Source organism: Moschus berezovskii, chromosome 5 (genome assembly GCF_049115385.1).
Source record: "Moschus berezovskii isolate FMDL1 chromosome 5, NW_MosBer_1.0, whole genome shotgun sequence".
NCBI lineage: Eukaryota > Metazoa > Chordata > Mammalia > Artiodactyla > Moschidae > Moschus > Moschus berezovskii.
In genome coordinates this window covers 104,148,788-104,176,613 of record NC_142464.1, presented here as the reverse complement: position 1 = coordinate 104,176,613, position 27,826 = coordinate 104,148,788, and the positions used below count along the sequence as shown (strand labels likewise).

At 39.6% G+C, this 27,826-nt stretch overlaps 1 protein-coding gene across 1 annotated transcript in view; it reads left to right on the top strand.

The window, feature by feature from the left end:
• The window catches only part of ANTXR2 (ANTXR cell adhesion molecule 2), a 178,920-nt gene that overhangs the window by 3,670 nt on the left and 147,424 nt on the right, over positions 1 to 27,826 (top strand). The window contains exons 3-7 of the mRNA XM_055433967.2: positions 105 to 176; positions 19,141 to 19,222; positions 19,968 to 20,075; positions 20,206 to 20,274; positions 21,642 to 21,722. Coding sequence (XP_055289942.1) covers positions 105 to 176; positions 19,141 to 19,222; positions 19,968 to 20,075; positions 20,206 to 20,274; positions 21,642 to 21,722 — 412 coding nt within the window. The remainder of the gene's footprint in view (positions 1 to 104; positions 177 to 19,140; positions 19,223 to 19,967; positions 20,076 to 20,205; positions 20,275 to 21,641; positions 21,723 to 27,826) is intronic.

Here is a 27,826-nt window from a genome sequence, read left to right as displayed (position 1 = left end):
CGTTCAGTGAGACTGATTTTAAATGAGACTCCCTAGTTATACATCTGTATTATATCAATATTTCTTTTAAAAATGTTTTAACTGCCTCTTTTCTTATTTTGCAGCCCTCAAATGAGATTATCTTTCATTGTGTTTTCTTCTCAAGCCACCATTATTTTGCCATTAACCGGAGACAGGTTAGTGCATTATCACTTTGCTGCAGGCTTTTAGTAGAGACTAATCTTAAAGGAATGATGGATATTTCCAAGTGGTGATTCAGGCCTCTCAGTGGAATCAAGCAAGTACACAGACAATTTAGTTCTCTTCACTAATAGAGGGAAAAGGAGGTATGAATAATATAAAAGAGCAGCTAATCTGAAAATCAATATCATTCATATTGCTTTGGAATGTACAATGAGACCCAGATCTCTGCCTTAGTTGTGTGTTTACTGCCTCCCACCTCTCCCCTTCTCTGTTACTGTAAGTAGTTGTACATCTTTCTTGTTTAGATGTAATATATTAATCAACTAGGAGTTTGAAGAACATTAAGGAGGAGAAAGATATGGATCTATTTGGATAATTTACTAGACGGAGCAGACATCCTGCATCTTTAGACTTACTCTGAGGTCCATTGATGCCGAATATGAAAGAACTTGTGAACCTTTATGAAAGAACTTGCTTTTAATTTCATAAATATATATATTTATGAATTTTACTTTAATTTCATAGATATATATAATTTTCCCCAAATCAATGTCATAATACTTTATATGAACTAATCATTGTGGCAAGTTAGAAGTAGTCATTGATGTTAGGTGGCAGCCTGGATGGGAGGGGAGAGTGGGGAAGAATAAGGATACATGTAAATGTATGGCTGAGTCCCTTTGTTGTCCATCTGAAGCTATCACAACATGGTTAATCAGCTATACTCCATCATAGAATAAAAAGTTAAAAAAATAAGTAGTCGTTGACATTTTAAAGAATGGTTCTTTCCATAGTGGGAAGGGAGATTTTCTACTTCATTTAACACGAAGTACACAAGGTAGTTCTTGATCAATTCTGGGTTAGTTTTATTGTGAAACCCAATTTCTCCAAACTATAGTTTCAGCAAGGAAGGCTATTGTACCTTGTTCTGTGTAATATGTGGATTTCTGAGAAGTTTTGTGTTTATAATTCCTTTAAATAAAGTATTTTTTTTTTTTTACTTTAAAAATGTCGAGAACACATAATATTTAAAAGAGCTTACAGAGGAAACTTATTTAAAATTCCCAGAATTGATTTGGAAAATCCATCAAACGTATTTGTGCTTTAAGTTTTGGTTTTCCTGGAGAGGAAATCTCTCTGTAGGTGGGGAGTCCAGCTTATGACCTCAGTCTCCTCTCTCATACTTCATTTCATACTTTCTCATGTGCATCTGGGTCTCATCAAAGGCCGGGGCAACAGTAGTCCCTAACAACCCAAATACAACAGCTGTTTATTCCCATAGATATAACAGTCCTTGCCTTCATGAAAATAATTTTTTCCATTGCCCAGCTTAATTTCCAAAGAAACAGCTTTTGATTCACCCCAGGTCGCTCAGTGGTAAAGAATCCACCTGCCAATGCAGGAGCTGCAGGTTTGATCCTGGATTGGGAAGATCCTGTGGAGGAGGAAATGGCAACCCACTCCTGCATTCTTGCCTGGGAAGTCCCATGGACAGAGGAGCCTGGCGGGCTACAGTCCATGGGGTCGCAAAGAATTGGACACGACTGAGCAACTGAGCATATACATAGCACATCCGTTAAGACCAAAAGAGAACCATGCTAACATTTGTGGAGTGCATATGTAGAGAAAAGCATTTAGAATATTGCCAGACACACAGTAGACTCTCAGTAATTGTTAACTGCATACTTTGTGCTAGGTTCTCTGTTAGGTACTTTATATGTGAGTTCTCCAGCACTTTGATGAACTGTAATCACAGGTCAGCAAGATTGGTATTGCATCAGCAGGCACAGAAAGGGTTTAAATTGTGTTAATCTCACTAACACAATTTTTACTATTACTTTACACTGTAGTAATAGTAAATTTATATTACTGTACACAATCTCACTAACACAATTTTAACCCAGGAGTTGGTGATGGACGGGAAAGCCTGGCGTGCTGCAGTTCATGGGGTCACAAAGAGTCAGACATGACTGAGAGACTGAACTGAACTGAATCTCACAAAAGACTTTCCGTTATCATTGGTTGAATCTGAGAAGGCAGAGGTTGGGATAAAGAGGCTTCTCTTTCCAGAGGCAGCGTAATATTGCAGCTGAAAGTTGCTGAACCAATTTCCTAGCCAAATGGTCACAGACAAGTGACAATCTCTTTATGCTTCTCTTTTTTCCATCTGAATAATGATAACGATGATGGTCATAATAGTAATACCTGCCTCATAAGACTGCTGTAAAAATTGAAGTCAGTGAGTGTGGACAATGTGGAACAGAGTCTGGCATATTTGTATCAAGAGAAGAGAGCTTTGTTGTTGTTATTATCTGCAGTTAGGGAGTGTGCAGGATTTTAATGATGGGGCGGCATTATCCTTACATAAAGGGATTATTGTACTGCTTGAAAGAGTTTATAGTAGTCCAGGAGGAATTCTAATATAATGCTACTTGCAACTTTAAAGAAAAACATAGTTGGCTCTTCTGTCTCTTTTTAAATAGAAATAAATTTAGTTTTAACAAATTTCCCTGTTTGCCAAATTGCGTTAGTTTGGGGTAGCAGAATGTGCACTGACAAGGCCTGGGTGAGAGATCCAGTTTTGCTACTTATTGGTTAGAGACTTGGGATAAATCATCTCATTGTGTCCGTATTTGTGTCTATAAACTGCAGGCATAACCTACTATGTTTTCTTTCTTTCTTCTTTTTTTTGTTTACTGTGTTTTCTTAAGAGATTTGTGGGGATCAAAAATAAGACAATGCATAGAAAAGTATTTTGTATATTACAGAACAGTTTCCACTACAGGATTATTTTCTGAACCTAGTTGTTCTTTTACCAATTTTATTTAATTAAATTAGTAACTTTTCAAATTTCTGTGGTCCTCTATATTTGGATATAAGGTCACTTTTCATTCATTATACCCCCTTTTAAAAAAAAATTGGGGTATTGTTGCTTTACAATGTTGTGTGTTTCTGCTGTACAACAAAGTGAGTAAGCTATATGTATGCATATAACCCCTCCCTCTTGGACCTCCCTTTCCTTGGAACCCCTTCCCCCTCCTCCCCTCCTTCCACCCACCTCCTGCCCCAGCATCTCACCCCTCTAGGTCACCACAGAGTGCCGAGCTGAGCTCCATATACTATACAGCAGCTTCCCCCCAGCTATCTGTTTTACACATGGGTGATGTATTTATGTCAAGCCTAATCTCTCAATTCAACCCACTCTCTCCATGTCCTCGTGTCCATTTTCTACATCTGCATCTCTCTTCCTGCCTTTTAAGTGTGTAGAAGCCATTCGCATATTTAGACGCAAGATCACTGAACGAATGTTGCCACAGCTATTGGGGAACCTTGTTTCAAAGTCTAGAAAGGGGAATTCTGTGCATGAACTTTCTTGATGTCACACTTAGACGTCTGAGTGCATAGAAAAAGCAAAAGTCAAATACATCAGGTTTCACAGTTTTGTTTATATTCTTCATAATTCTTCCATGCCTTGGTAAATATGAGAAGTACCTCTTTCATGTTTCAAAGTGTTGCTAAATATCTTCAGTAGAGAGGAAGCAAGAGGAAGTAAGGCCGTAAGTCCTTACAGTTGGACTGTGTCTTCTGTTAGGGTTCCATCATGAAGTGTGGAACTATGTAAATGCATGAACAGAATAATAAATATGGCAAGAAATGATCAGTTATCCATTTTATATGCTCATGATTCAAAACCATTATTTTTTTTTAATTTATATTTATTTATTGGCTGCATTGGGTTTTCGTTGCTGCATGTGGGCTTTCTCTAGTTGACGTGAGTAGGGGCTACTCTCTAGTTGCGGTGTGAGGGCTTCTCATTGTAGTGGCTTCTCTTATTGTGGAGCATGGGCTCTAGAGCACTCAGGCTTCAGTAGTTGTGACTCGCGGGCTTAGTTGCCCTGTGGCATGTGGAATCTGCCTGGATGAGGGATCAAACCTCTGTCCCCTGCATTGGCAGGCAGATTCTTAACCACTGGACCACCAGAAAAGTCCTAAAAACATTATTATTTTGAATATTTCAATCTGAAACATTCTCTTCTTTTGCCCTCATGATTTTTATTTTATTTTCATTGTTGTTGTTAAGTTGCTGTGTCCTGTCTGACTCTGCGACCCCATGAACTGTAGCACGCCAGGTTCTTCTGTTCTCCACTGTCTCCTGCTCAGATTTGTGTCCATTGAGTCAGAGATGCTATCTACATCCTCTGCTGCCTGCTTCTCCTTTTGCTTTCAGTCTTTTCCATCAGGGTCTTTTCCAATGAATAGGCTCTTTGTATCATGTGGCCAAAGTATTGGAGCTCAGCTTCAGCATCAGTCCTTCCAATGAATTTTCAGGACTGATTTCCTGTAGAATTGCCTGGTTTGATCTTCTTGGAGTCTAAGGGACTTTCAAGAATTTTTTCTTTTATCCTCCATATATCTGGTGATCCCTCCACTCACCTACCCACCATCCTGCTCTGCCTACCCTGTATACCATGTTTTGAGCATTATGTGCTCTGGAGGTAACACAAGGATGGATAATCTTGTGTGTGATAGTGAGGAGTGTAACACATATAACTCAGGGCTGTATTATAGGATCCAGTAAGAGGAAAGTGTTGAGTGTTGACTCAATATGGAAATATCCAGCCTCTCAGTGTTAAGAGAATTTGAATCAAGACTCATTTAAAAGGATATTTTTAGTTATTGTGTTGAATAATTGGTGATAGTGAATTATGCTTAGCTCTGTTCAGTGTAATCTTAATGAGGTAAAAGCGATTTAGTTGGAAACATTTAGTGAAGATTTTTATGTACTAGATGCTGTGCAAAATGCTTTCCATTCATAACTTAACCCTTATATCAACTCCATGTCATAAATACTATTATCTCAACTTTATAAATGAGGAAACTGAAGCTGAGAAAGGAAATGTAGCTTGTCCAAGGACACACAGTTAATCGGTGATGAGGAGTATATTAGCCAGAATGGTCTCTTGAAACATAGAGTAGATCGTGCCACTCTTGTTCTTAAGACAATCTGATGACTTAGAGTAGAAAGCATTTCCCAGTGGCCTAAAAGCCCTACCTGACTGCTCACCCAATCCTGTCCTAACACTGTATGCCACAGCCTCGCCCACTGGCCACCTTTCCCTTCCCTGAACGGGCCAAGCGTGTTTCTGAACTAGCAGTTTTGCTCTTCCCTGGCCTCATCCCATGCGTCACCTCCCCTGAGAGGCCTTGCCTTGGCATCAGGTGTGAAGCAATCCTACTCCACCTTCCCAGGAATGTCTCATAATTCTCTATTTGGTTGTCACTTTTTGAAATTGTTCTGATAATTAATCGATTTATTTTCTCCGTAACCCTAATGTAAACTGCATGAGAGCAGAGGGATCTTCTTTGTCTTGTTCACCTTTACCTCTGTATCTTAACTCCTATAACAGAGCTTGAAACATAGTAGATGCTCAGTAAATATATGCTGAATGAACGATTGGGTTGGTCTGACTCTAGAACCTGAGTTATTAACTGCTATCAAATGTTTTCTCTCCTTAAGAAACAATGAAACATGATTTAATTTGCTAATCTTCTCATTCCTATTGTTATAGATCAGTTACAAACATTTGCAACTCTCTTTTTGATATACTTGTCCCCAACTTGAAAAAGTCATATAATTGTTTGACCTGAGAATAATAATCAATTACTTAAGAAAAAATATTCCATAGGCAAACTTCTAAGAAATAAAAATAAGTCATTTGATTAAATTTATTTAAAAAGTGTAAAAGTTATTTGAAAGAATTTATTTTAATTCCTTTGAATCCAAGTTAAAAGTTTACTTGTGATAAGATAGTTGGTAATTTATAAATTGGTTCATTCAATTTGCAGGCAGGGAAATTTGTCATTATTTGTAAACATTTAGAAGTCTCCTATCAGAAATTTTACTTTTTAGGACTATGCCCTACTGAAATAGTGCATCAGTGTGCAAAGATAGGTATGTGCGTGATTAAACCCTGAAGCATTATTCATAATGTGAAAATGGTAGTAAATCTAAATGCTCATCAGTTGATGATACTGTAATTAAGTTAGAGTATATACATAGAATTGGATACTATACAGTCATTCAAAGAATTGGAAAATCTATATATATTGCTATGAAAACATGTCTCAGATATACTAGTTGAGAAAAGCAAGTTGTGGAATACTCAAAGATGATAAACAAAAACAAAAAGTTTAGTGGTTTTTATGGTATGTGTGTATGATAATGAATGCATGGAAAAAGTCTGGAAGATGAGCAACAGATTGCTAACAACAGTATTGTCTTAGCAATGAGAGTCAGGGTGGGGGTTCCTTCAGTGAGATCCAAGGTGGGGACTCCTTCATGTTTTAGTTTCTATACATTTAGGTTACTCAATTTTATTTGAATAATGTACAATTTATAAAAAAAATAATGCTTAGGTTTAAAAGAAATGTCACTGACTTATGTAGCCAGAAACAACCCTCTTGGTATCAGAATGGAACTCAGGAGTTAGAAAGTATAAACGTTAAGAATAGAGCATTGCTGTTGTTGCTGTTCAGTCACTCTGTCCAGTCTGACTCTTTGCGAACCCATGGACTGCAGCACGCCAGGTTCTTCTGTCCTCCACTATCTCTTGGAGTTTGCTCAAATTCATGTCCGTTGAGTTAGTGGTATGCTGTACTTGGTCGCTCGGTCAAGTCCGACTCTTTTTGACCCCATGAACTGTGGCCCGCCAGGCTTCTTTGTCCATAGAGATTTTCCAGGCATGAATACTGAAGTGGGTTGCCATGCCCTCCTCCAGGGGATCCTCCCAACCCAGGAATTGAACACAGGTCTCCTGCCCTGCAGGCAGATTCTTTATGGTCTGAGCCACCAGGGAAGCACAAGAATACTGGAGTGGGTAGCCTATCCTTTCTCCAGGGGAACTTCCCGACCCAGGAATCGAACTGGGGTTTCCTGCATTGCAGGCGGATTCTTTACCAGCTGAACTACTAGGGAAACCCATTGAGTCAGTGATGCTATTCAACCATCTTGTCCTCTGCTGCCGTTTATCCTTTTGCCTTCAATTTTTCCCGGGTTCATAGTCTTTTCCAATGAGTTGGCTCTTTGCGTCAGGTGACCAAAGTATTGGAGCTTCAGTTTCAGCAACAGTCCTTCCAATGACTATTCAGGGTTGATTTCCTGAATAGGAATACAACATATTCAGCTGTTAACTTGGGGAGTGCTGAAGTGAAGTGAAATGAAAGTTGCTTAGTCACATCCACCTCTTTGCGATCCCATGGACTATACAATCCGTGGAATTCTCCAGGCCAGGATACTGGAGTGGATAGCCTTTCCCTTCTTCAGGGTATCTTTCCAACCCAGGGACCGAACCCAGGTCTCCCACATTGCAGGTGGCTTCTTTACCAGCTGAGCCAGAAGGGAAGCCTGGTGGTGGGGGGCACAGATCCTGAAGGTTGCTTGTTAAAGGTAAACATCAGGACTGGACTTTGAGTCAGAAAAACATAGATGCAATATACGAGCTGTGTAACTTTGGACAAGTTATTTCACCTCTTGCTATCCAATTCCCTTGTCTGTTATAAGGAGCTAATCATTCCTACTGTGTAGAAATGTTGGGGTGATAACATGTTGGGGTGATTAAGTGCACGTAATGCATGAGGAGGCCTAATTAATGACTAGGTGGGAAGGAGGCCGAGGCTGAGATGAGATCTGGGTCTTATCACTGTACCGCCTCATCACCATTATGTGCCCAGATTCTAGCAGAAGTTTGAAGTCAAGTGACTTGACTCAAAGTGACACGGCTAAGTCAGAGCCAGAGTTCACCCCTGCACGTGGCTCTTGAGCACGAGCACCCAACCATTCCACTGGCTCAGAATCTTTGTCCCCCTTTCTCTAGCTGGTTTCCAGAATTAGTCAGAGTTGTCCTAATTCAAAGATATATTCATCCTCTAAATTTCTTCTGTTCTCTTACAAACCAGTGACGTGGTGAGAGGAAGTGACTAGTTGTTTTTGTTTAGATTCTAATAGGGAAGTAATTTTTCCTGTTGAGAAAAGTCAGTGCTGGTCCCACGTTGTGCTAATTCTGAGAGGTCTGAGCATGGCAGCAACTTAGATTCTAGTCGTGGATATGGGAATAGTTTTTAGTGAAGTCCCATGTTTGCTTTATGGGTATGTTCTAGAAAATTAAATGCATTGTTGCTCATGTCTGGAAGACAGACCTGGCACACTAAGGTGGTAAAATGCAGAGGTCATTTTTTCATGGCCCACTAAGGTGTTGAATGAGGAAATGGGGTATAAACATACAAGATACAGCAGATACAGACTTTAGGTGTCATCTAGGTCCCTCACTTAGATAAGTATAGGCTAAATTAGAGACAAATTTTCACAAACCCATATTGTATGGGGCATTTTGGAAGCAGACATTTTTGAATCTAGGACTCTGACCTTGGATTCATTGGTCTGGAATCTGTACCACAGAGACCTTGACATATATTGGCCTTACAGTGACATGTTAAATAGACAGTAAGCAAGTTTTTATATAAAGTGTGAGTTCCTAAGATAATGTATTAGCAATGGTTTTGTCTGAAAAATCATCTTTCACTCTTTTGAAACCCTTGAAAATTTTTTAAGTTGAGCTAATAGGGAACAATTTTTTTTTTCAGTTTATTCTTCACACTGTATGCCATATAACAGTATATAATGGCATAATTAAATAGATAGCTAGGATGGTCCCACATTGAATGAGTGAGCAGATTTCCCCTCCTGTAATTTTTCTAATTTTGTCAGACTGATTATATAATATTGTGGTTTATTAATGGAAGGAGACAGAAGTAGTAAAGTTTATTGAGCAGTTACTATGTATCAGACATTTTGCTAAATGCTTTATCTGTAATTGCTCAGGTAAGTACAATGCTAAGTGGATTATAAATTGATAGTAAATTTGTACGGACATGAACAACATCTTGAGAAGATTGTTTTGTCTCATATTCTACTCAATCTACTAAGTTTTGTTTTCCAAGAGCAATATTTAATTATGTTATGTAACTATACTTTAGTCACCCGATGGGAAGAGCTGACTCATTGGAAAATAACCTGATGCTGGGAAAGATTGAGGGCAGGAGGAGAAGGGGACGACAGAGGATGAGATGGTCAGATGGCATCACCGACTCAATGGACATAAGTTTGGATAAACTCCGGGAGTTGGTGATAGACAGGGAGGCCTGGCGTGCTGCGGTCCATGGGGTCGCAAAGAGTCGGACACAACTGAGCAACTGAACTGAACTGAAATCTTTATAAAGTTTCTGTGTATTCCTACATTTTGTTTGCAGTTTTGTTCATTTCATATCCCTGGCTGATCATCTCTTGAGGATAAAGTACAGTTCAGTTCAGTCACTCAGTCGAGTCTGACACTTCGTGACCCCGTGGATTGCAGCATGCCAGGCTTCCCTGTTCATCATCGACTCCCAGAACTTGTTCAAACTCATGTCCATAGAGTCTGTGATGCCATCCAACCATCTCATCCTCTGTCGTCCCCTTCTCCTGCCTTCAATCTTTCCCAGCATCACGGTCTTTTCCATTGAGTCAGTTCTTCCCATCAGGTGGCCAAAGTATTGGAGTTTCAGCTTCAGCATCCGTCCTTCCAATGAATATTCAGGACTGATTTCCTTTAGGATGGACTGGTTGGATCTCCTTGCAGTCCAAGGGACTCTCAAGAGTCTTCTCCAACACCACAGTTCAAAAGCATCAATTCTTCTGTGCTCAGCTTTCTTTAGAGTCCAACTCTCACATCCATACATGACTACTGGAAAAACCATAGCTTTGACTAGATGGACCTTTGTTGGCAAAGTAATGTCTCTGCTTTTTAATGTGCTGTCTAGGTTGGTCATAAATTTTCTTCCAAGGAGCAAGCGTCTTTTAATTTCCTAGCTACAGTCACTATCTGCGGTGATTTTTGAGCCCAAGAAAATAAAGTCTGTCACTGTTTCCATTGTTCCCCCATCTATTTGCCATGAAGTGATGGGACCAGATGCTGTGATCCTAGTTTTCTGAATGTTGAGTTTTAAGTCAGCTCTTTCACTCTCCTCTTTCACTTTAATCAAGAGACTCTTTAGTTCTTCTTCACTTTCTGCCATAAGGGTGATGTCATCTGTGTATCTGAGGTTATTGATATTTCTCCTGGCAATCTTGATTCCAGCTTGTGCTTCATCCAGCTCGCCTTTTTGCGTGATGTACTCTGCATATAAGTTAAATAAGCAAGGTGACAGTATGCAGCTTTGATGTACTCCTTTCCCAGTTTGGAGCCAGTCTGTTGTTCCATGTCTAGTTCTAACTGTTGCTTCTTGACCTGCATACAGATTTCTGAGGAGGCAGGTCAGGTGGTCTGGTATTCCCATCTCTTGAAGAATTTTCCACAGTTTGTTGTGGTTCACACAGTCAAAGGCTTTGGCATAGTTAATAAAGCAGAAGTTGATGTTTTTTGGAACTCTTTTGCTTTTTCGATGATCCAGCGGATGTTGGCAGTTTGATCTCTGGTTCCTCTGCCTCCATACTTCTAACACTTATGCTTATAGAGTTATCTAAACTGGCATTTGGTAGCATAGATGTATGAGGCTTTAAGTTTTTGTGATAGATTGCTCTTTTGTGACCTCCAGTGAAACACAGAATACATACAGCATATATGCATACGTGTGCAGGAGTGCACACACTCAGTTGTGTCTGGCTGTTTGTGACCCCATGGACTGTAGTGTGCCTGGCTCCTCTGTCCAAGGAATTTTCCAAGTGAGAATACTGGAGTGGGTTGCCATGTCCTCCTCCAGGGGATCTTCCCGACCCAGGGGTTGAACCCTATTCTCTGACATCTCCTGCATTGACAGGCAGATTTACCCCTGAGACAAATATGATTATATATGTAATAGGTATAATTTATGTGTATATAAGTATTTTTATTGGAGAAGGCAATGGCAAGCCACTCCAGTGCTCTTGCCTAGAAAATCCCATGGGTGGAGGAGCCTGGTAGGCTGCAGTCCGTGGGGTCGCTAGGGGTCGGACGCGGCTGAGTGACTTTACTTTCACTTTTCACTTTCCATTTTTACACATTGGAGAAGGAAATGGCAACCCACTCCAGTGTTCTTGCCTGGAGAATCCCAGGGACGGGGGAGCCTGGTGGGCTTCCATCTATGGGGTCACACAGAGTCGGACACGACTGAAGTGACTTAGCAGCAGCAGCAAGTATTTTTATATATTTATATATATACATAAGTACACATATATTTATATATTAACTATATATATTTAAATATACACATGTATTTACATATGTGTACATAATTATTTTTATTTAAATATATAATTTAAAAAATGTGGGCTGGGCCTATGGCTAACTTTAACCAATGGAATGCAACAGATATGAATGAGCATGAAACTGAGCCTCCAGTAACAATTTGCTCACTGCCTTTCCAGTATTTACTATCCATCTCTTCAAAGTCATTTAGCTTTTACTTTAGTCACAACATTTATTTTGATTATCTATTGCTGCATAATAAACTACTCCAGTATTAGTGGTGTAAATACAACTGGTCGTTTCTCATGATATTGTGCATTAAATGGGCAGTTCTTATGCTTTGCCTGTTGTCAGCTAGAAAGCTGGAATGGCTAAAAGAGTTGAAATGACCCCACCCACGTGGTTCGAAAGTTCGTGCTGGTGCTGGCTATTGTCTAGGAGCTCAGCTAGGACTGTTGCCTGAGTCTTCATTCTGGTACACATGACTTCTACTCATGGCTAGGTTAAGTTTCCTGCTACCATGGTGATTTCAGGGTAATCAAAGCTTTTGTACGGCAGCTAGCTACCAAGGGTACATAAAGGGAAAAGTCCTGTGCCTCATTTAGACTTAGTCCTGGAGCAGGCATAGTGATCATGAAAAACCACCCCAATATTTAGTGGCTTAAGCAATGATTTTGTTATCTCTCACTGTTCTGTGATGGATGGCTCAAATGGAAGCTTTCTCTGTCCCACATGATATTATCTGGTGCTATAATCATAGAAGGTGGTTACCGTTATGGAGCACAGAGAGTGGTCGTTACTGGAATAATATGTTTTCCTCCATGGGACCTCGGCTTGTGGCCTGGACTTCTCACAGCATGATTACTGGGTCCAAGAGTAAGTACTATGAGATGAAGGAAACAGTGTCTCCAGTTCTCTTAAGGGCTGGATGTCTAAGAATATCACTTCTACTTTGTTCTAGTGCCAGGTAGTAACAGGGCTGGGCCAGAATCAAAGGGATGGGGGATAAATTCCAACTTTTGATGGGAGAATGGGTGCATATAGAGTGGGAAGACATTGATAGAGGCCATATTTAGAGCTTCTGTACCATAGTTCATACTGAAAGTAATAATGAAACTCCATCCAAAGATGAATCTCTTTCAGAAATAAACATGCCAGCTAAGAGAAAAAAAAACCTTGTATGTAACCAAAATAACAAATTAGATTGGTAATTTTGGCACTAGTCTTTAGATTCTGCTGTAACCCATAACCCATGTCAGCAAATTTTGAATGAGGTGTTATTTACTTTTATTTTTTATTATTAGCCTCTCACTCTCATTCCTCTTATTCTTTTGTATGAATTAAAACTGTTTATTAACAACATTAATACTTTATTTTTGTATTATTTTAATATTATAATTATTTCCTTCTTGAGTTAGTTTGGAATAAATGGGCACATTTCCTTTTACTTTCGTGACTTTGAATAGTATTTTTCAATTCAAACTCTCAAAGTCTTAAGAATTAATATGTAAGGTAGAAATGTGAGAATTGAAGTTTTATTTATCAGAAATGATAATTTTCCTAAAATAGTTTAAAATTGTGCTGTGATAGAAGTACATTTTGGGGTTGTTGATATTCAATTCACCTATTCAAGAGCAATACTGAACATATGCATATGAATTGGAGTTTGTATAACTTAATACAAAGTTTAAAAATTCTATGTGTTTTAGGAGCACTAGTGAAGAGAAGTTCTCAAATAAGGCTCCCAAACTGTGAAAAACAAAGGTGATTTTTCCTATTTACATTACCTTCAATGGTTAAGAGAGCAGTACAGTGAATTGATGGGCTTCTCTGGCGGCTCAGACATAAAGCATCTGCCTGCAACGTGATCTTCCTGAGCAACTAACACTTGGGCTTCCCTGGTGGCTCAGCAGTAAAGAATCCAATGCAGGAGCCATAGGAGACTCAGGTTCGATCCCTAGAAGATCCCCTAGAGGAGGGCATGGCAACTCACTCCAGAATGCTTGCCTGGAGAATCCTGTGGATAGAGGAGCCTGGTGGGCTACAGTCCATGGGGTCGCAAAGAGTTGGACATGACTGAAGCAACTTAGCATGCATGCACAGAAAATTGATATAAACAGTTGGTATTGATTATTGAACACTTAGGTGCCATGCAGTGTACTAACTGTTTACAAGTAATAAGTGAAAGTTGCTTAGTCGTGTCCGACTCTTTGTGAACCCATGGACTATACAGCCCGTGGAATTCTCCAGGCCAGAATACTGGAGTGGGTAGCCTTTCCCTTCTCCAGGCGATCTTTCCAACCTAGGGATCAAACCCAGGTCTCCTGCATTGCAGGCAGATTCTTTACCAGCTGAGCCACAAGGGAAGCCCAAGAATGCTGGAGTGGGTAGCCTATCCCTACTCCAGTGGATCCTCTAGAACCAAGAATCAAACCGGGGTCCCCTACATTGCGGGAGGATTCTTTACCAACTGAGCTATCAGGGAAGCCCTGATAATACAAGTAATAGTCCCTTTAATTTTTATAACAACTCTGCTAGATAAATACTATCAATATTCCCATTTTCAGAGGGAGAAATGCAAGCTCAGAGAGGACACAACAAAGTCACAAAATTACTGAGACCAGTGAGCGTTAGAGCTGGGAGTTAAGGTGGCCAGTGCACCATGTTTGACCTGTGGGTTGCATTCGTGGTATGATGCCGGGTGGCATGATGAAAGAATGAGGGCTGGCTGGCAGATGACCCTGCTCAGTTCCTGGCACATCATTTGATAAAAGAATAATAACTAATGTCTATGTGACACTGACTTTGCACTGAATTCTTTACATGCGTCAACTCCTTTGATTTTTCACAGCAACCCCGTGGAGTTAGTGTTGGTGTTACTTTTGCTTAACATGAAACCGCTGAAGGATGCGGTGGTAGATAATTGGCTGGAGCAGTCTGGACTCCTGTCCGTTGTGCCATCTGTCACCTCAAATTCAGCTTGCCACCATTTGTAGGTTTTCTAGAAGAGCAACATGGCAATGCAGAGGGAAAACTGTAGTGAAGAGGGTTTGTTTTGGGCACTAGCCACTTCCTTTCTCTGGTCTATCTCCTCTAATAGCTCTTCTGTCCAGACCCCACAGCTTTCTGAAATATGCAAAGCTGCCAAATATAATAACGTTATATTAAAAAGATGATGGGCTTCCTGGTGCCTCAGATGGTAAAGAATCTGCCTGCAATGTGGGAGATCTGGGTTCGATCCCTGGGTCGGGAAGATCCCCTGGAGAAGGGAATGGCTACCCACTGCAGTGTTCTTGCCTGGAGAATTCCATGGACAGAGGAACCTGGTGGGCTTCAGTCCATGGGGTCGCTGAGCGACTAACACTTTCATAAATGTGGTAGTAGTCGCCTAATAAATGTCTGTGGAATGAGTGAATGCAGCCGTTCTTATTTACATGTTATGGATATGGAAACTGAGCTGCAGGAAATTAAACAACTGCCAGTGCTTACACTCGTTGCAGAACCGAAGTTTTAGTTCGTTTCTGATTTACTCCAAAGCTGAGTCTTCCCACCTCATTCTATAGCTTTCCATATAATTTGTTCTCAGTAAAGCTTCAGTATAAAACTTTCTTTCCTCTATTCCTTTCCCTCCTCCTTTTTGGGTCTTTATCAATTTTTTTCAACCCTCAGTTTGCTGAGTGAGCTCTCCTTAGAATCAAGAAGAAAGTAAACTGGGTGAACAAAATCCTACGAACAGAGGAATGACCACTGTCAATAACAACCATAGTACCTACAACTAAGTCTACTTTTTTTTTTTCTTGGCTATGCTGCATGGCCTGTTCGCTCTTCGTTTCCTGACCAGGGATTGAACCTGCACCCCCTGCATTGGAAGTGTGGAGCCTTAACCCCTGGACAGCTAGGGAAGTCCCCTAACCCAGTACTTATTATGTGCCATTTAATCCTCACAATGGCCCTGTGGTACAGGTATTTTCCTCTTTGTTTCATAGTTGAGAAAATGAGATTGGGCTTGGAATTAATCCATGTTCTCTCTGGCTATATGTCATCCATCCCAGAAACTGCATTTTACATTTTAGATTATCCTAGTTGCCTCCAAACCCCTTTAGTAGAAGAACTGACTGGCAGAATAGGTAAGGAAAAGAGCATTCCAACAGCATTCCATGGAATTATCCAGGCAAGATTACTAGAGTGGGTTGCCATTTCCTTCTCCAGGGCATTTTCCCAACCTAGGGATCGAACCCAGGTCTCCCACATTGCAGGCAGATTCTTTACCAACTGAGCCACTTGGGAAGCCGTTTCCAACAACATGGAAAGGTTTTTAAATTAGATTAGATCAGAGTTTCATAATTCTTGGCCGCACTATAGAATGCTCTGGAGAATTTTCAAGAAATACCCTGACCCCAGCACACATCAAGTAAATTATAATTTTTTCCATTAGTGTCCAGAAGATGTTTTTTTTTTTTTTTTAAAGCGTTTAGGTGATCCCAGTGTCCAGCCAGGGTGGAGAATGGCATTGCACCTGTAAATGGGTGAGAGGGTAGCTGTAGACTAGGTGTAAATTGTTGTCATATCACAGTGTAAGATCACGGTGTTCACATGGGTGGGTGCTCAGCCAATGTGTGCAGACTGATTGACTGAAACCTAGAAAGAGCTTTGAAATCTGGAAAGTTAAGGCAACGCACATTGAAAAGTTCAGGTTAAGTGTAGAGATACATTTATAAATGTATATCTTTAGTCACAAGTAGAAAGGACTTAAAATTATGCCTGAATTGTGCTAGTTGGGCAAGTCAGAATTTTCTGCCGACTGTTTTATTATGCCATGATTTATAAAATATATCTTCACCTTAGTTGTGCCATCATGTACACCTTCCATAGTTCCAAGGGTCTTATGGCTGCAGAAAGGCCACTGATGTGGCACCATGCCTAGCAGTTGTGGTTGCTATGTTTCCTTCCCTTCCCTTCTCTTGTCTTTCCTCTTCCCTTCTTATCTCTTCTTTCCTTTACTCAGCAGAGAACTTTGAAGGATACTAACAGAGCTGAGAGTGTTAATTTTTAGATTAAAAAATGAGTCAATATGTTTTTGCCTCTGTCACCGCCCCCCACCTCCCGCCTCTCTGCCTCATCTTTTCAATCAATATAGTTATAAAGTGAAGAAGAAAGAGTTGATCATAGATTTTGGTACCCTGATGCCCAACAAAAACAAGAAAAAAACAACAATAGCAACAGCAATCAAACAGAGGTTTCATATCCCATTTTATTTGTTTAAATTCTGCCTCTTTCCAAAAAGTATTTGAAATCACACAGAATACAGTAACATTGCAGAAAATTAGTAGCATCTGAAAAGTTAAGTTAAGATCTTAGAAAAGAGGATATAGCAATATGATAACCATATGAGCTTAACAGAATTTTCTGAATGAGGAAGACATTTACCATGCAGTTCCTGATAGTCAGGGCAAGAAGTAGCTGTAGTTAGCAGAAAAGAGGAAGTGTGTAGCAATTACTCAGGGATGGCAAAGAAACTTCTGCCTTGTGAGGTCACAGGGGACTTTGTGTGTCTTGCATCCTTGGCTACAGAATCACAACAAACTCCAAAGTAGTTTCGGTATTGCTGTTTGTTGTAGTTGAAGACAGCGTTAAAGCCAAGCTCAGTGAATCTGATATTGATTTGAGCTGATCTTCATAACATACACATTTTTTCTTCTTTTGTTTTTAAACATTTTCTCCCTTTCCTTTAGAACTTTAAGTCACAGTATAAATGGATGAGTTGCGTTTTTACCTACTACATGATTTTTTCTCCCTCAGTTCACCATTTACTGATAAAGAAAATTTAAACTTGTTTTTAGTTACCTGGGATCCCTCAAAGGCCCTATCTTGTTTTGATTTCCATTTCCCATTTGGTGACACATTCTTTTTTTTCCGATTTAAAAACCTTTTTATTTATTTGTTGTATCAGGTGTTAGTTGTGGCGCTTGGGCCTCGTTGCCCCATGGCATGTGGGATCTTATTTCCCCAACCAGGGATCGAACCAGCATCCCCTGCATTCGAAGGTGAACTCTTTATCACTGGACCACCTGGGAAGTCCCCGTGATACTTATTGGTAGAGGAGAGGCTGACAGAGTATGTAGTTACTCTGGAAAGTGACAGACCAGGGCTCATGTATGTTGATGTTGTTGGGTATGGCCAAGGAGCACTTTTCCTCTTATGACTGTAGCTGCAAAAGTAATGAAGCAGTTCAGAGAAACTAGAATGTCACAGTGGCTGGAACGGATACAGGCAAGAGTGCTCTACTTCTTTCAGTGAAATAAGCAGGCAGAGACCTACCTTCCCACTCTGAATCCCACATTTGGCAAGTTCTTTCTGCTTAGAGTCTTCTACTAGTGTTGTCTAGTCCTCAGAAGTAATGATGATTAGAATCTGAACTAAATGGAGAAGGCGATTTTTACCAGGCAAAAGCTGTTTGTGTAAACTTGGATTTCAGTTGTCTTTTTTCATTTCTCTTTTGGCAGCAAACATTAATGCTTGAGGACACGCTGCCACTCATTTCTGGGAAGCACCAAATATTTGGTTTTTATCTGCATTCAGACTGAGTCAGTTTCAAGTTGTTTCTGTAGATATTAAAACATAAATATTTAGATAAAACAAGTTTATAAATTATGTAATTTACTCCATCATCTGTGGAACTTTGAATTTTTTTCCTAGGGTAGATTGAAAAATTTATTGAACACTTACTTTGTAAAAGGCATTATAATAAGTAACTAGTACAAAGTTGGGGGATACATTAAATAAAATACATGGTAATAGCCCACTGTAGGCTTCCATTCTAGTTAAGTGAAAATGTTAAATCAGTGAAATTATTTTAAAGTAGAATATTTTTAAGATACAGAATTGTTCACTGCAGTAAAAGTTGAACATGAATATATTTGGGGCATCTTAGATAAAAGAGTGTACTGAAGTTAGTTAGGTTTAGAATAGGTAGATTTTAAAACGAGTATTAAAAGAGACAATCAACATGGGTTGGTGGAGGTGACTGAGTTACAAAGAAGGAAGATTAGGTTTATACTTTGAAAGTTGTGTTTTCTGGAAACTTCCTGAGATGAACTTGTCTGATAATAGTTTTCACTACAATATTAAAATAGAATCCTTAAAATTAAAATAAGTTATTTTTAAATGGGTGAGGCTCTGGTGGATGATTTTATGCTTAAAATACAGACATTATTAAATACTCATTAAAACGACAGTATGAGGAGTTCAGTTCAGTTCAGTCGCTCAGTCGTATCCGACTCTTTGCGACCCCATGAATCACAGCACGCCAGGCCTTCCTGTCCATCACCAACTCCTGGAGTTCACTCAAACTCATGTCCATCAAGTCGGTGTTACCATCCAGCCATCTCATTCTCTGTCACCCTCTTCTCCTCCCGCTCCCAATCCTTTCCAGCATCAGAGTCTTTTCCAGTGAGTCAACTCGTCGCATGAGGTGGCCAAAGTATTGGAGTTTCAGCATTAGCATCAGTCCTTCCAATGAACACCCAGGATTGATCTCCTTTAGAATGGACTGATTGGATCTCCTTGCAGTACAAGGGACTCTCAAGAGTCTTTATCTGCCCTCAAAACCTGGGGCAAAACTGCCACATTTTTTGAAAAGTGCTTATTGAGATCTTTCTTCATTTTTCTTTTGTTTAATTTTATACTGTATTATTTTCAGAGGCAAAATCAGTGAAGGCTTGGACAACTTGAAACGTGTTAGTCCCGTAGGAGAGACATACATCCATGAAGGACTAAAGCTAGTAAGTTCTTTTATACTTATAAGTATGGGAAAGAACGTTTCCTTACTCTGTAATGAACTAAGTTATAACTCCCTAGTAAAACTCGAAGATGCCATTACATGCTTACCTTAAAATTTAAAAAAAGAAGTTCTTTTAGTTGTTCTAGGGATAAGACTGATAGAAAGAATTTACCATGGTGATAAAAGAAGTTTGGATGACAGTTTGCCTTTTAAGGAATTTTCCATTTTCTCTGCGACTATATTCAGAGAACCACATTTTCTCTGTGGTTATAGTCAGCCAAGGCTAAAAACCTTTATCATTTACACCCAATAGTAATTACTCTACAATGTGAATATATGTATATTTCAAATTAAAATACTTAATATAAAATACCCTGTTTTAAAGAAAGAAGAAAGAAAGTGAAGTCACTCAGTTGTGTCTGACTCTTTGCGACCCCGTGGTCTGTAGCCTACCAGGCTCCTCCGTCCATGGGATTTTGCAGGCAAGAGTACCGGAGTGGATTGCTATTTCCTTCTGCAGGGGATCTTCCCAACCCAGGGATCGAATCCAGGTCTCCCAGTTCACAGGCAGATGCTTTACCACCTGAGCCATCAGGAAAGCCCTCAGTTCAGTTTAGTCCCTACCCTGTTTTAAAAGCTAGTCCAAAATAGTTTGATTTTGCCAGACTTAAAATGCAGCTTGATGGAACATGCTGGTTAAAAGTTAAGATTAACTTGTGAGTTGGACAATTTTTCTTCATTTTCAGGCAAATGAGCAAATTGAGAAAGCAAGAGGCTTAAAAACCTCCAGTATCATAATTGCTCTGACAGATGGTAAGTTGGACGGTCTGGTGCCATCATATGCAGAGAAAGAGGTGAGTATTGAACTGAAACTGTTCTTTACACCCCAGTGTATTTTGCTGTATGTCTCTGCATGTGTAGCCTGATGTTTGAATAATTCACCTATCTCCCTCTCTCTGTCTTTCTCCCCCCATCTCTCAATAGGCAAAGATATCCAGGTCACTTGGGGCTAGAGTTTATTGTGTTGGTGTCCTTGACTTTGAACAAGCTCAAGTAAGTACAGCAGATCTGCAGCCTTGAATCTAAATCACATAACAGTCTCAAGGAGAGTTGATCAGATTTTAAAATAATGACTTGCATGCATGCTTCCTTGGTGTCTCAGATGGAAAAGAATCTGCTAGGAATGTGGGAGACCCAGGTTCAATTCCTGGGTTGGGAAGATCCCCTGAAGAAGAAAATGGCTACCCACTCCAATATTCTTGCCTGGAAAATTCCATAGACAGAAGAGCCTGGCAAGCTACAGCCCATGGGGTCATGGAGAGTCAGACACGACTGAGCGACTAACACTTCCATGCATGCTGAGTCGTTTCAGTTGGGTCTGATTCTTTGCAGCCCTGTGGACTAAAGCCTGCCAGGCTTCTCTGTCCATGGGATTCTCCAGGCAAGAATACTGGAGTGGGTTGCCATGCCTTACTCCAGGGGATCTTCCTGACCCAAACCCATGTCTCTTATTATGTCTTCTGCATTGGCAGGTAGATTCTTTACCACTAGTGCCACCTGAAAAGCACAGTGTTAGTCACTCGTGGGGTCTGACTCTTTGCAACCCCATAGACTGTAGCCTGCCAGATTCCTCTATCCATGGAATACTCCAGGCAAGAATATTGAATTGGGTTGCCATTCCATTCTCTGGGGGGATCTTCCCAACACAGGGGTCAAACCTGGGTCTCCTGCATTTCAGCAGAATTCTTTATCATCTGAGCAACCATGGAAACCCACTTAATTATTAAAGATTTTCTATAAAAATGGCCCCCTATCTTGACCTCTGTGTTAGTAATGTCTGATTTTGATAGGTTTCATTACCTAATTAAACTGAAGACAAAACTCTATTTTTCTTGAACATTAAAAAAATAATATGCATGCTCCTCTTTAATCAGCTGATGAGGTTATCATGACAAGTCTTGTTTAGATGTTTTAGTTTGACTGAGAACTTGACTCTTAGGAGCTTAGGATTTGGGAAGTCTGTTGGAAAAATCTTTAATGATTTTCCTTAAAAAATGTTTTTTTTCATGAAGTTTACAGGGTTTATGTATTAAATTTTTTTTCCCCACTCACAAAATGTTTTTACATTTAAATGTCTGGTTGAGTGTGAGTGAAGCTTCTGTGTCTCATGACATTTACAGCTAGTAGAGCTCTGCACTGTTTTGAAATTGAGACTTGACAGCTGTAAAGGGGCTGTGCCTGATCTCAGTTCATTTTATTGTGATGATTTAGAGTAACATCAGTTACTCCAGTCAATTCCTGACAAAGAATTAATCCTCTGGTGTAATTTTTCAGATGAATGTAACTAACAAGTATGGAAGGGTATAAAAGGTTGTATGTCTCAGCCACCTATCAGTGAATTTTTCCTCCTTTTTCTGAAGCTTGAAAGAATCGCTGATTCCAAGGAACAAGTTTTCCCTGTCAAAGGTGGATTTCAAGCTCTTAAAGGAATAATTAATTCTGTGAGTATTTCTTTGGGGTAGGAAAGGCTCATCATTTTAGACATATTTTAAATTAAAATAATTTTTTTAATTTTTTATTTTGTTTGGGAATATAGCTGATTCACAATGTTATGATAGTTTCAGGTGAACAGTGAAGGGGCTCAGCCATATATATACATGTATCCATTCTCCATCAAACTCCTCTCCCAACCAGGCTGCCACAAAACACTGAGCAGAGTTCCTGTGTTAAACATAAAGTAGGTCCTCATTGGTTATCCATTTTAAATATAGCAGTGTATAGATATTAATCCCAACCTCCTTAACCATCCCTTCTCCCCACTCTTTCCTTTGGCAAAAAGTTGTCCCCATAAGTTTCTCTAAATCACGGATTCTCTGAATCTGTGAGTCTCTTTCTGTTTTATAAGTTCATTTATGTGATTTCATTTTAGATTCCACATATAAGGGGCATCCCTTAGATATATTTTAAACTATAGGGAGTAATCTTGTTATCTTGAATAGAGAATTTAAGAAGGAAATTTGTTGAGTATTGCACATGCAGGGAGATTCTAGAGATCTGGATTTTGTTTGTGAGATTTGGAATTAACTCTTACAAATTGAGTGCTGTGAGCCTGGGTTTGTAATTTCAAGTTTAAGATTGTCATCACCAGTCTCAGAGCGCCCTTTGAGCCTGGAGTTCCTCACCGAGTTGCTATCTTGAAAGTTTTATAGCCTTTATAGAAGTATAAAATAAAAATTTGGATTGGAATGTGTGATTGCTTCCTGCTCCAAATATGGGTATTTCTTAGCTATCAGTCAGGCAACTCGAACCAGCGGCAGAGTATTTGACTGCGGTTGTTGTTCTTTCCATTTTAATGATTAATAGTTTCACTGGAGCTCATAATATTTCTGTTTGGAATTCAGTTGAGCTGTCTCTGGTGATTGTTAGAATCCGGGCCATCCTAAACAGGGGAAGGGGAAGTGGAGTGATGAAATGCAAAGCAAAACTCCTGGGCTTTCACAGCCGAGGTTTATGTTTCGTTTTACTGCCTTTTGCTAGAAGCACTAGGAACAGTTGCTATTAAGTATTTATGATATTTTGGTAAACAACATCCTAAAATGGAAGTGAATAATATATATATTCTCTAAAGCCAAAGTTTTTCCTTTAATCTTTGGATATTTATTGAAGGGGAAAAAAAAAAATCTCAGTTTTTTTCTGACATTTGGTTTTGGTATTTCAAATTTCTTTTTAAAGATCATGTTTTTTTCAGAAACACAGGGTGAGATTCTTTTAAAAAATTTGTTTTTGGTAGCATGTCTGCTTTTTTTCCTCATGATAAATGGGGCTTTTCAGGGAAAACATGCAATTTAGTTCTATCACATATAAGAATAGCCAGTGGACAGGCCAATCCTAAGTGCAGAATGGAACAGAGATATAATTATTTTAGGAGTTTTACATATGTATTTAGTTTCAGGAAAAAATTTCAATGTAAAAATAGTAAATATTTTTAGAGATGGATTCAAGGTACATATTGTACAACTAATTTGTTTTAAAATATAGGAAAATGTATTGACAATGCAAAAGGGAGGATAATTTGACCCTGTAAAAAAGTGTGCTGTGCTGTGGTTAGTTGCTAAGTCGTGTCTGATTCTTTTTGACCCCGTGGACTGTAGCCCACCAGGCTCCTCTGCCATAGGAGTTCTCCAGGCAAGAATACTAGAGTGGGTTGCCATAACCTCCTCCAGGGGATCTTCCCAACTCAGGGATGGAACCCACATCTGTTGCATTGCAGGAAGATTCTTCACCGTCTGAGTCTCTAGGGGAGCCCAAGAATATTGGAGTTGTGTACCTCCACTCCCTTCTCTAGGGGAACTTCCTGACTCAGGATCAAACTGGTGTCTCCTGCATTGCAGGCAGATTCTTTACCAGCTGAGCTACTAGGGAAGCCCGTGAAAAAAAGTGTATTGTATTTTAAATAGAATTTTATTGTACTTCGGAATTTTCAGTTATTTTTATAATTATACTGAAGGACAGAAGACCTCTGTGGGTTTACCCCTTGGAATTATTTTCTCTCTATCAAAGGATTAATTCAGAATTCTCCTGGTGATTAATTGGCATCTAAAAACTCTCTTTTTGTGGGTTATGACTACAGATTTCTCCTTCAAGAAATTAAGTAGTTGATTATTGGAGGAGATAAAGTTGTTGTTATATTTATTTATTCAGTTTCATGTTTAGAATTTGTATTAAGGAAACTTTTGAATGGGGTTCTCCAGGCAGGAATACTGGAGTCAGCTGCCATGATTATGTTCTTTGCAGTCAGAGATGAGAAGTTCTATATAGTTAGCAAAAACAAACCTGAATCTGACTGTGGCTCAGATCCCGAAATTCAGGCTTAAATCAAAGAAAGTTGGGAAAACCCTTAAGCCATTCAGATATGACCTAAATCAAATCCCTTATGATTATATAGTGAAAGTGACAGATAGATTCAGGTAGACATCTGGTAGACAGAGTGCCTGAAAAGCTATGGACAGAGATTCATAAATTCATAACATTGTACAGGAGACTGAACCAAATCCAAGAGAAAAAAAAAAAACCCACAAAGAAATGCAAGAAGGCATTGTGGTTGTCTGGGGAGACTTTACAAATTGCTGAGCAAAGAAGAGAAGTGAAAGGCAAAGGAGAAAGGGAAAGATATACCTAACTGAATACAGAGTTCCAGAGAATAGGAAGGAGAGATAAGAAGGCCTTCTTAAATGAACAATGCAAAGAAATAGAGGAAAACAACAGAGTGGGAAAGACTAGAGATCTCTTCAAGAAAATTGGAGATATCAAGGGAACATTTCATACAAGGATGGACATGATAAAGGACAGAAATGATAAGGACCTAACAGAAGCAGAAGAGATTAAGAAGAGGTGGCAAGAATACACAGAACTATACAAGAAAGGTCTTCAGGATCCAGAAGGTCTCACTCAGCTAGAGCCAGACATCCTGGAATGTGAAGTCAGGTGGATTTTAGGAAACATTACTGTGAACAAAGCTAGTGGAGTGATGGAATTCCAACTGAGCTATTTCACATTCTAAAAGATGATGCTGTTAAAGTGTGGCACTCAATAGGTCAGCAAATTTGGAAAACTCAGCAAAGGCCACAAGACTGGAAAAGATCAGTTTTTCTTCCAATCCCAAAGAAGGACAATACCAAAGAATGTTCAAATTACCATACAGTTGCACTCATTTTACATGTCATCAAGGTGATGCTCAAAATCCTTCAAGCTCGGCTTCAACAGTTCGTGAACCAAGAACTTCCTGATATAAAAGCTGAGTTTAGAAAGGGCAGAGGAACCAGAGATGAAATTGCCAACATTTGTCAGATCATGGAGAAAGCAAGAGAATTTCAGAAAAACATCTACTTCTGCTTCATTGAGTACACTGAGGCCTTTGACTGTGTGGATTGCAACAAACTGGAAAATGCTTAAAGAGATGGGAGTACCTGACAACCTTACCTGTCTTCTGAGAAACCTGTATGCGACTCAAGAAGCAGCAATTAGGAACAGAAATGGAACAATGGACTGGTTCCAAATTGGGAAAAGAGTATGTCAAGGCTGTATATTGTCACCCTGCTTCTTTAACTTATATGCAGAGTACGGTTTGCTTAATGCTGGGCTGGATGAATCACAAGCTGGAATCCAGATTGCTGAGAGAAATATTAACAACCTCAGATATGCAGATTCTAGTGGCAGAAAGTAAAGAGCAAGAACCCCTTGATGAGATTGAAAGAGAAGAGTGAAAAAGTTGGCTTGAAACTCAAACAAGAGTTTCAGAATACTAACATTGTGACATCTGGTCCCATTGTATGTGGAGGTATGTGCGTGCTAAGTTACTTCAGTCATGTCCGACTCTTTGTGACCCTATGGAGTGTAGCCTGCCAGGCTCCTCTGTTCATGGGATTCTCCAGGCAAGAATATTGGAGTGGGCTGCCATTTCCTTCTCCAGGAGATCTTCCTGACCCAGGGATTGAACCTGTGTCTCTTAGGTCTTCTGCATTGACAGTTGTGTTCTTTTACCACTAGTACCACCTGGAAATCCCTCTGGTCCCATTACTTCATGGCAAATAGAAGGGGGAAAAGTGGAAGCAATGACATTTTATTTTCTTGGATTCCAAAATCATGATGGACAGTGACTGCTGCCATGAAATTAAAAGATGCTTGCTCCTTGCAAGGAAAGATTTGACAAACCTAGATAGCAGACATCAATTTGCTGACAAAGGTGCATATAGTTAAAGGTATCGTTTTTCCAGTAATCTTGTATGGATGTGAGAGTTGGACCATAAAGAAGTCTGAGCACTGAAAAATTGATGCTTTCAAATTGTGGTGCTAGAGAAAACTCTGGAAAGTCCTTTGGACTGCAAGGAGATCAAACCAGTCAATCTGAAAGGAAATCAACCCTGAATATTCATTTGAAAGACTGATGCTGAAGCTGAAGCTCCAGTACTTTGGTCACCTGATGGGAAGAGCCAGCTCATTGGAAAATACCAAAAATACTGAGAAAGATGGAAGGCAAAAGAAGAGGATGGCAGAAGATGAGACGGTTAGATAGCATTAACAACTCAGTGGACATGAATTTGAGCAAACTCTGGAAGACAGTGGAAGACAGAGGAGCCTGGTGTGTTACAGTCCATCGGGTTGCAAAAAGTCAGACATGACTTAGTGACTGAACAACAGCAAAGTTATGTCAAAAGGCTTAACTTGAAATTAGAAAAATTTGGGTTATTTTAGCCACCAATCATGAACGAAGCCTCTTATGTTTCATGTGGAGGGAGCTGATGGGTATAGTTATCATCTCATTGTAGTTAAACTTCAGCTATTTTGTCACAAAAGCAGGAGCAAGTGATCCTCGGGGAAGTCAGCCTCTGGGGAAACCTTGGTGGTGACTTGGCAGGCACAAAGACACAGAGCATTGCAATCAAAGTTGCTGACACCAGTGGTTGAGATTTTTATCATCGTGATGGTAACGGGATTTATGCCCATTTTGTAGAAATTTAAAGCAATTCAAGTACTTTCTCTTCAAGGCAGAGACTTCACCACCTCTGATAATATGCAAAAGCTGTATATCGGCCTCAAATTTGAATTACCCTTTATATTTAGAATACCATCTTATCTTTAAAAATTGTATCTGGTATTTAAAACAAATATAGTGTATCTATTTCAGGGTATAGAGCAGAGAGAAGAGAATTTCTGTCTGTTCTTTATGGTTTACCAAACGAATGGATTACACTCTACTGTGGAATGTTTTACACAAAGCTGAGCCGGAGACATGAGAGATGCAGGTTTGATCCCTGGGTAGGGAAGATCCCTTGGAGGAGGAAATGGCAACCCACTCCAGTATTCATGCCTGGAGAAGCCCGTGGACAGAGGAGCCTGGTGGGCTGTAGTCCATGGGGTCTCAAGGAGCCGGACATGACTGAGTCACTAACACTAAACAAATGGAAGAAATCATAAAATTTTAAATTTTTAAATGTTTGATATACTGAAGGCAGAATATTTGCTAAATGGATTGATAATTTATTTTTCCTGTATAATTTATTTAAATCCATCTTGCCTTTTAATTGTCAGTATATTAATTTCCATGAAGTTAATCTTTACATGAGAAAAATTGATAACATGAATTTCTTGTTTACTTTGTCCTCCTTTCCCTGCCCACCAAAGTCCAGTGACTTAATTGGCCTGGTCCCCTTATTGTATAAGATATCACCTTTTGTTAACGCATAGTTTGTTTATAATCAACTTTTTTTTTTCCTAAACAAATAGTTATTTATTTTTTTTATTATATTGATTGGTTTTGCCATACATTGACATGAATCCGCCCCGGGGGTACATGAGTTCCCCTTCCTGAACCCCCCTCCCACCTCCCTCCTCCCTTTATCCTCCCTCTGGGTCATCCCCGTGCACCAGCCCTGAGCATCCTGTATCATGCATCGAACCTGGACTGGTGATTTGTTTCACATATGATAATATACATGTTTCAATGCCATTCTCTCAAATCATCCCACCCTCACCCTCTCCCACATAGTCCCAAAGACCGTTCGATATACCTGTGTCACTTTTGCTGTGTCGTATACAGGGTTATCAT